At 36.6% G+C, this 10,285-nt stretch overlaps 1 protein-coding gene across 1 annotated transcript; it reads left to right on the forward strand.

The window, feature by feature from the left end:
• The first annotated feature begins 1,024 nt into the window (after positions 1-1,024).
• On the forward strand, positions 1,025-8,400 carry LUM (lumican). Its single transcript, XM_034987855.1, has 3 exons — positions 1,025-1,268; positions 3,691-4,573; positions 7,568-8,400. Exons 2-3 carry the CDS (start codon positions 3,712-3,714, stop codon positions 7,720-7,722), a joined length of 1,017 nt encoding a protein of 338 aa, XP_034843746.1. The 5' UTR covers positions 1,025-1,268; positions 3,691-3,711; the 3' UTR covers positions 7,723-8,400.
• Positions 8,401-10,285: the final 1,885 nt, after the last annotated feature.

Genomic DNA, 10,285 nt, shown 5'->3' on the forward strand with positions numbered 1-10,285 from the left:
ATTTATTCTAATATTAATTTTTCAGGCAAATGTATTAGTTGTCAGGGACATTAACTTTCCACAGGTCTTACAGCTAAAAGTGACATATTTAAGTTAGTTTAAAAGGGATAATCTTACAATGTGGCAATTTATGTTAAAATATCTGATTCTAAGAATTCCTGTAAACACAAGGAAAATTTTGGAGGAAAAATAAATCCTATAAATACAGCTGATATAATCACAAAATGAAATAGACAAGAATTGAGTGTATGGCTCGTTTGTAAAAAGCATGTATCAGGAACTGACAATTAAAGATATATCAAACCAGGCCTTTGGGAGATTGCAACTTTGCATAACTTCTAGTTTTGGGAAAAAAAATATTGCTAGCATGCAACAAGAGAGTGAAAGATTACTGCCTTGTGATATTTTTAGTGTGCAATTTTTTCATGTTCTTTTATGTTTTTTGGCATTAAGCTATAGAATACCATCCCCAAGTAAGGTTTTGGATGAATTCCTAAATTAAATCCACAAAATAAGAAACAGGCAGGACATTGCTGATTGATTCCAGATCTGAATAGCATAAAATGAATCCCTTTCACATAAGAAATAAACTGGAAATGTTGATATTTACCTTTTCTGTCAGAGTGTTAATGAAGCATATTTTCACATTTTGGAAACTAACATAAGTTACCTCCCTGGCCCCAAATTAAGGTAGTCCAAGTAAATCAATATAAAGTTCAAGAGTCATGGGAAAGAAAAGGTTCAATTCCTCTGAAGACTCATTTGCATTTTCCTGAAATTATTTGTCTGTTTACGATTTAGGAGACCTTTAGATGAACCTGAGAGTTGATTGAGAGAACAGCACCTAATTGTTGCAACAGCTACAGAGGGAGAGAGCTTTGCAAGAGGAATGCCCTCCCCCCCAATAGATGTCTTCATTTGCAGCAGGACTCAATTCTTAGTTAAAAGCTATGGTATTTGGGTAAGTTAAGCATGAATCTCTCTCCCATTCCATAGGGAATGAGCGGGGCAGTCCTTGCTCCCCACGTCCACCTGCACTTCGTTAGCGAGCAGAATGCTCACATGCCACCCCACAAGATCCCCACAATGACATAACTCCATGCAGAGACTGGCGTGACTGGGCTGGGTTTTCCCCCCCTTCAGCTCTTGTATCACTAAGAACCTGGCAGCCAGTTCCGTCCTGACAGAGTTCACAGCATATATTGGTGGATTCTTGTCCATAGTGCATCTGCTTTAAGAATTAACGAAAGGAGTGTCAAGACAGTAAGGTAAGTGCTGTTTTAACTATAGCACTGGGGATGCTGACGGTTTGGGACAGTGTTTATTGTAACAGGAACAGAAAAAATTCCAGAGCAACTTTGCCAATTGCTATTCAACAGCAAATCCACACTTTTGAGCATTTACTTTCACATTGTGCTCAATGTGCTTTCCATGATTTATGGATTTGAGATAAATTTTATAAAGTATATGCTACATTGCTTGGCAAAGGAAGCTGTACAAAGTTTCAGAAATCGGAATGAGAAAATATTTAAAGTAGACATAGTAAAAAACGTGGCAATTAAAATGTTTGTTATTTTATGCTAATTAGTTATATATGTTAGTGTTGTTAGAACCTAATTTTGGAACAAGGAAAGGCCATTTCCATTAGTATTCAAAATATTTTGCAATAAATATATTGTTATAATTTGTTACAACTTACAATAAACATGTTATTATAAAACTTGAGCTAAAGAACTTAGACATTTATGAATTATTTATTTCTATTTTGTTAATTTTATCGATTTGTTTTTTGGATGTATGTGTTGAAAAAACATGTTTTAGAGAAATTCTGGGGAAGACGATTTATTTTTTGAGAAAAGCATTTCCTCCATAGCCACAGGTATTTGGAAAAAAACTGGGAAAAAGCAAAGTGCACTTTTGCTTCATAGTGGATTCATTATATGGTCACAAACTCTCTTTGAATTCAGAGTCCTTGTTTTTCCTCTGCCAAAAAGTATGGAAGCATTTTTTCATTACTATTCAATACTCATATTATAGTGACCATGACTATTTTAGTGTATACTAAATTTAAAATAAGGTGGAAGGTTTTTAATGAAGCCAGACAAGTCTTTATAACATTAACATATTATAACTTATAAAGAATCCTGTAATTACATTTACACTATGTAATTGTTCTCATGGCCAACTCCTGTCAACTAAATTAAATGACGCCATCGTAATCTTTGGGAATAATTTGCCAAGAATCTGGCTACATGTTACATTATGTCAGCTATCAGAGTGATTCTAACAACTTTTTTCAGGGTTTCATCTGCTAAAATAAAGTGCCTTATAATTTCAAGTTGAAACAAAGAAAAGATGTCTCAGTTTCTGATACTAAAAAATCCTACTTACCCCAAACTACCTAGATACAAAAGCTTGTACCATATTTCTCACAGGAAGATATATTATTTAATGGTATCTAGTGGAATGTGGATCCTGCCTCACATTATGATTGCCCTCCTGGAGTTACCCCCCAGCCATAACTCTCCACTCTACAAAAGTCCAACTCTTTACCTAATTTGCTAACCCTGTACTTTCCCAAGCAATTGAAATGTACTTTATTGAGCCTCACCTTAGAAACATGTTCATATGAGAAAATCACCGTTACAGCTCATTTTTAATTTATATTCTCAATTTTGTCCTTTTCTACATGGCTCCTAGTGCCACCGTTAAATACAGACTTTCCTCAGTTCCACCTCTTTCCCACTTCCATGCTGTGAGGGCACTAAAATCCAGATAAGTGAGCCATGTCTTCTCAAATTTTGGCATGAAGAAAGTAGAGAACTTGTGAGTTACTGAGAAAGGAAAACTTTAATTCAGAACTTGAAAATAATATATTTTCTCTACCAGCTGGATCTCTTTATAGGTTTAACATTTTTTTAGAATTTGTGACATTTCCCTGATTAAGAAAAAGTAGTTTCTAAAACTAATGTACTGAATATTAACTTTGGAACACAGTTGTGTCGTGTGCCTAAACGCACGGAATGTTAAAGAAAAGTCAAAATAACAGGCACACACACACCCACCAAGAATTCTGTTCCTCCTCCTCAGAACCAACAATACCCAGACATTTTTAAAGGAATGTACCCCCTCTCACACACACATACATAAGAACAGCTTTCCTCCAGGCAAAACCATAGATTGCCCGTGTTTCCAGTAAAGATCTTCTTAATGAGACATTTTAATGAGGGTGAATGGTAGGGTACAGGGTACAGTTTACAACTGTCTTTTCATTTTCATTTTTCTGGTTTTGAAGGATGTTCTGAATCAGTGTGCTAACATGGTGGCCAGTGGGCACCACCCAGAAACCTATTGCAGGAAGGCATTTAATTAAGGAATGACCTAGAGAGATTGAATGGACAATTGGGCCTAGCTCGCCCAGAAGGGGGCGCATGTGTATGCAATCTAACTCGAGCCCTGTTCACCACACTAGAAGTTGTATGTACATCCTTCCCGTGATACCGAAACAAAATTTAAAAAGACATCATTAGATGCTCTAAAAAAGCACTATGAAGTAATAAAGTAATAAAATAATTTATTACTATAAGGTAATAAATTAAATGCATTTGCTAATTGATTTAACATTGCCAAGCCAATATCCTTTTCCTGAAAGTATAATATTATATAATAATGTATTTCCACTTTATTTAGGATTCAAAACATTTGCCAAAAATGAACCTCGGCGTGGTTACTCTCCTCTTGGCAATAGTCGGTGGTGCCAGTGGCCAGTACTATGATTACGATTTTGCTCTATCGATTTATGGGCTATCATCCCCAAACTGTGCCCCAGAATGTAACTGCCCTGAAAGCTACCCATCAGCCATGTACTGTGATGAGCTGAAATTGAAAAGTGTGCCAATGGTGCCTCCTGGAATCAAGTATCTTTACCTTAGGAATAACCAGATCGACCATATTGATGAAAAGGCCTTTGAAAACGTAACTGATCTGCAGTGGCTCATTCTGGATCATAACCTTCTAGAAAATTCCAAGATAAAAGGAAGAATTTTCTCTAAACTAAAACAACTGAAGAAGCTGCATATAAATTACAACAACCTGACGGAGTCTGTGAGCCCGCTTCCCAAATCTCTGGTGGACCTGCAGCTTACAAACAACAAGATCCAGAAGCTTGGCTCCTTCGATGGACTGGTAAACCTGACTTTTGTTCACCTTCAACACAATCAACTGAAAGAGGATACTGTTTCAGCTGCTTTTAAAGGTCTTAAGTCCCTCGAGTACCTTGACTTGAGCTACAATCAAATGGCCAAACTGCCTTCTGGTCTCCCAGCATCTCTTCTGACTCTCTACTTGGACAACAATAAGATCAGCAACATCCCTGATGAATATTTCAAGCGTTTTAATGGACTGCAGTATCTGCGTTTATCTCATAATGAACTGGCTGATAGCGGAGTACCTGGAAATTCTTTTAATGTATCATCCCTGCTTGAACTGGATCTCTCTTATAATAAGCTGAAAAACATACCGACTGTCAATGAGAACCTTGAAAACTATTACCTGGAGGTCAATGAACTCGAAAGTAAGTAGAAAGCTGTGCTTGTCTTTCACTGATGTTTCCTCAAGTTTTTAAATGCCGAAGCTGCGTAGCATAAATATTATCTCTGGCTCCATTAAAAAAAAATGAAGGAAAATGCTAAGAAAATATCCCTCTAATTCAAATATAGAAGAATTCTAGCTCAGTTATTTATCCAATGTCTGGCCTCTCTTTGGAGCGTCCAGATAAGAAACCATTAAGCTCATAGAACATGAATTTCTTCAAATTTAATATTTTGGGCTAATTTATCCTGCTGTGTTATCTCTCAATATTTATTTGTCATTATTTGGCTCTGTCATGATTTAGATTTGTGCCCTACATTTATTTCTTGGCAAGGTCTAGCTGAGGGAGGAATAAACAAGTCCAGGAGAGGGCTAGCTAGCAGAGGTTTTCAAATATCCCTCCTGGTTATCTCCAGAGCAGCTCACGTATCCTCATGGTCTCCTCTGACATCGTTACTTGGGACTCAACATATTACCCTGCTATCACTAATAGTCATCTACCTTTGTCATCTGTATTACAGTGTGTGTGTCTTTACAGCGTTCCTATGAAGATGGACAGGAAGATTAAGGAGGGAAGAAGGAATATGATGAGGGTTTGGAATTTATTTTGGTGGTATTAAAATTCCCCCTTTTTTATACACAACACTTCACCTCATTTGATTTTTCCACAGTTTCTCCTTCCTTTCTCCTGCTGCCATAGTTTATTTATTTATTTATTTTTATTTATCTTCTGGGAGGGGTTTTGACCTGATCCACTTTGGGCTACTTATATAGTCTTCTGGACTTCTGGGAAATTTTTTCAATTTAAGCCATACAGATTCAGGTGGGAAACCGAAATTCACCATTTTCCACCTTATTCTTTAACAAAGGGTGGCAGAAGAGAAAACCTATGGTTCATGGACAAAGTTATTTAAATAAGAAGTCAGGTTGGAAACGCTGATTTACTCATAAAACAATTATATCTGCAAAGTAATCTATTGAACTTGAACATCTTTATACCATGAAAGTTGGTTCTTTTGTCATATTGGATAAGGATATTGACATTTCTATCCAAAAGATTACAGAGTGACTTTTTAGTATGATACTTTGTAATTCTGCAACAATTTTGTCTAACTCCTGGTAGGGTTGGCGTGTTCTCAAGAAGGAGACCATGATTGCCAGCTCTGAGATGCCATATATCCTTTCTTGTGTCTGGAAAACTTGCTTGTCATACAATACAGACTAAAGCTATCATAGCTGAGCCCTTACAGCCATTTCCAGTGGGAAATTCACTATGTGACAATATATGGCCCCACATTATAAACATTTGTGGTTAGGAGGAAGGATAACTCAGACCACCCAAAATGCTAATGGCATTTAAGATGTTGAAGGGCTGAAGAAACCTATTAGATTTGGTTGGTGGAGGTTAACCACATGAGTGGGACTACCTCATACTCTGAGAAAAGAAAGGGGAGAGAGACAGATGCAGGAACATCAGAAGGTATAAAGACCAGTAGGAATACAAGATGGAAGAGGTGATATATGAGATGGGAAAGGTGGTCTATGGAAGACATGCCAATGGTCACTCAGTGCCAAGCTGAGCTTAAAACCACACTGCCCATCACATATGGTCATTTGAAAATGAGTAGTTAGTTACTTTTATTCCTTCCTTATCCTTGATATTTAGATATATACCTTTCAGATATTCTTGTTGTTTGACTTTGCAAGTATGTCTTCAATTCAGCTTATTTTGCTACATAAAAATTATGTATACCAATCATCCACATTCTTTTAAGATAAAAAAAAAGCCCCTTTATAGTTCTCTAATATTAGAAAATGTATAGCCAAAGAGTATTTTTCATATTTTAAACTTTCAACTTTAAGCATTAGCCTAGTCACAGGTTTTCCTAATGTAAAGTAATTTGGAAAAGAGGACAAAATTAAAATGGCATCAGTAGCCACTCGGCACATATTAGGTGTTAGCACTGTGCGGGAAGTGACTTACATATCTTAATTACTTCAATCTTCATGTAACACAGTGTTATAGATATGTTATATCTAATAAGATCAGATAAATGTTCCAAAGTCACCCTGATGATAAATGGCAGAGATAGAAAACTAATATAGGTCTAAATCCATGTTTTGTCCCTCGGGCCATGCTTTCTGGGAGATAGGCACCACAAGATCGCTGAAATTTGATTGATGAGTTATTTAAAGACAGCATCTTAGAGGAAAAGAGAACAGTGTTAGGCTCCACTGAAGTCATTGTTAACTAGAATTTGAGAATGAAAGAAAATAACACTAGAGGGGACCAGAGAAGATTAATCAGAACTAGACATGAGCAGACATAGTTTCTATGTACACACACAGAACATGCACTCTAAGAACAGCTTTCGTTTCTATTCAAAACTAAATGGTCTTTTCATTTGTGGCAGCTTTTTCTTCCCACAGAAGAAAATGACATGAGCTCTAATCATGGACATTCCATGATTTGGTTTGTGCTTTGGAGTTTTGAATTATTATCAAATAGTGTGTTTGTTGGAAGACTCTTCAGAGGTCATCTAGTTAACCCTTCTGATTTTAAGATGCAAAAACCCAAGATGCTTATATTGGTGAGGTTACTCATATAATAGCACCAATCTTAGATTTCTTTGAGCTAGACAAAATATTTCAAAAGAGTGCTTGGATAATATGACACATTAATTGAATGTTTTTCTAAAATCAAGTATTTCTAAATGCAGAACTTATAATTCATAAGTTCTATTCTTTCAAAAATTCCACTGAATGTCCAGATCTACCATAAGCATTATTTACTAAATATTGCTGTGTCATTTGGTAGCCTGAAACACTCTTTTAGCAGTTCCAAATTCAGAGGTACATCAAATAAGTGGGAAGGAGTCTTAATAGATATTATTATGAATTTGAGCATTTTTTAAGTAATCGTTTCAAGCCCATGTACTAAAAAAAGTAATTAACATTTCTATTCTTTAATTTGCAGAGTTTGAAGTAAAAAGCTTCTGTAAGATCCTGGGACCATTATCCTACTCCAAGATCAAGCATTTGCGTCTGGATGGCAACCATCTTACTCAGACCAGTCTGCCACCTGATATGTACGAATGCCTACGTGTAGCAAATGAAATCACCGTTAATTAATATCTACTAATTCCAATTCTACTGAGGTGTACCCTGGAGCAACATTTTATGGTTATGTTTTTTGTGTGTGTCAGTTTTCATAGTATTCATTTTCTGTCACTGTTTATTACTTCCATGAATTTTAAATTCCAAGGGAAATGTTTTGTAAACATTTTACTACTTTTTTTTAAAAGAAAAGATGAAAGGCAGGCCTATTTCATCACAAGCACAGACATAGACACACACAGAGACAACAAACTTAATGCTTTATTTGTAAATTTAGTGTTTTTTACATCTCTACTGTCAAATGATGTGCAAAGTCTTCTACGCGTTGAATGGAAGTCAGCCGAGCATTATAATTCCTGAATCTTAACTTAATGTGCCAAAAACCATGGGTCACATACATATGGATGTTCACTGTCTTGAATCAAATGGTCTCAAATTTCAATGTTCAGATTTGTTTAGCCAAAAAATAGGTGGCAAATCTTGAGACCAATGATTTTGCAAAATACTAGACCAAATTCACGAAGCCACATACACTTAGAGCAATATTTTTAGCATTAAGAATTTATATAGTTACCAGTGAAACTTTTCTTTTCTAGAATTATTTTTCACTCTAAATCACGTGTATGTTCCTTTTTAATCATTTGCATGTTATGTTTAACAAGCTAATAGCAAAATAAAACATAGCAAATGGCATCACTGTGTTTTTTTTATGAAGTTCATATCTCTCATATATAAAATAATAGATTAGAATTTTAAAAATATCTTTAGCCTGCAGTATTTTACTTACATTAAATAGAATTTCCCACTAATAGTCTGCCTCTAGCATCCATTTGGAAACAGCTTTAAAATACATCTTAAAATATATACTTAAAAGTGTGTAGATCCCAGTTTTGTTTCATGTTGGGGGAAGGGATCCCCCCCCCCCCCAGCTAGGCAATCTTCTAGACACCAACTGGGTGGCCTACAATTCAACTCAATTCTGACTCTATCTCTAGGTAGATTGGGTCAGATTTCACAAGGTAGGGGTTCAGTCCATAAGACTCCCTGCACCCTTGTGCTTCAGATGCCAATGAAAAGTCCAAGTTGTTGCCTGGACTTCTGACCAACTGGCTATAAATCAAAAGTTCCTATGACCCCTCCTTGCACATAATTAATTTGCTAGAGAAGCTCACAGAACCCAGGAATGCTGTTTACTCACTAGATTACCAGTTTATTATACAAGGATATGACTCAGGAACGGCCAAATGGAGGAGGTGCACAGGGCAGGGTATGTGGAAAGGGCACAGGGCTTCCATGCCCTCTCCAGGTGCACCACTCTCCCCAAATGCACCAATCCAGAAGTTCTCTGGACCCCATCATTTTGGGATTTTATGGAGGCTTTGTTACACAGACAAGATTGATTAAATCATTGGCCACTGGCAATTGAACTCAATTTCCAGCCCCTCTCCCCTCCCTGGAGGTGTGAGGGGGCACTGAAAATTCCAAGCCTCTAATCACATGGTTGGTTCTCCTCCCAACCAGTCCCCATCCTCAGGATACCAAAGCGCTTTCCAAAAGTCACCTTATTATCATAACAAAAGACAACTTTATTGTTCTTATCAAATGACATACAAAATATTTTAGGAGCTGTGAGGCAAGAACCATGGACAAAGACAAAATATATATGGGGAATGTATTTTGGTCATCTGAATGACCAAATATATATTTTGTGTAAATCACAATATCAGAATTCTTTTTTTTTTTTAAGATTTTATTTATTTATTCATTAGAGACGGAGAGAGAGAGGCAGAGGGAGAAGCAGGCTCCCCGCCTAGCAGGGAGCCCGATGCGGGACTCGATCCTAGGACGCTGGGATCATGACCTGAGCGGAAGGCAGACGCTTAACCATCTGAGCCACCCAGGCGCCCACAATATCAGAATTCTTAAACCTCACAGCTTCCTTGGATATTTAACATTATTTCCATTCTTGTTGATTTTGCTGATTTATATACAATGGGAAATAGTAGGGCAAACAATTTATAAGAAATAACTTTTCCTTTATCTAGTTAACAATAAAGCATATGTGTGCAGCCAAATATTATGCAATCAAAAGCATACTTATCCCATAGGAGTGCGTATATAGCCTCAGTTGTGTCTAAAACAAAGGACACATCTCTCTAAAGCATACTATGTTTTAACAGAACATTTTTAGTGAACTCTACCTTATGGTAAAATAGCCCCATCAGCAAAGGACCGTTATCAATTGAGTTGACTGGCAGATGTGTGAGATATATATTACATTAGGTACACTGTCTATTTTTGATTGCCATGTTTTTTCTACATAAAGATAAGTTCCTTCAGCTCTGACTGAATCTATTTTTTCTCAATAAAACTATAATATAGAAGAATTAAAAATAAATTTCCCTGCCCTATCTATAAAAAGTCACCATTAATCTTTTTAATTTTTTTTTTATCTTGAAGATTTTATTTATTTATTTGAGAGAGAGAGAATGAGAGACAGAGAGCATGTGAGGGAGGAGGGTCAGAGGGAGAAGCAGACCCCCCACCGAGCAGGGAGCCCGATGCGGGACTCGATCCC

The sequence above is a fragment of the Mirounga leonina genome, unplaced genomic scaffold (assembly GCF_011800145.1).
Source record: "Mirounga leonina isolate KUSES-001 unplaced genomic scaffold, KU_Mleo_1.0 Mir_418, whole genome shotgun sequence".
NCBI lineage: Eukaryota > Metazoa > Chordata > Mammalia > Carnivora > Phocidae > Mirounga > Mirounga leonina.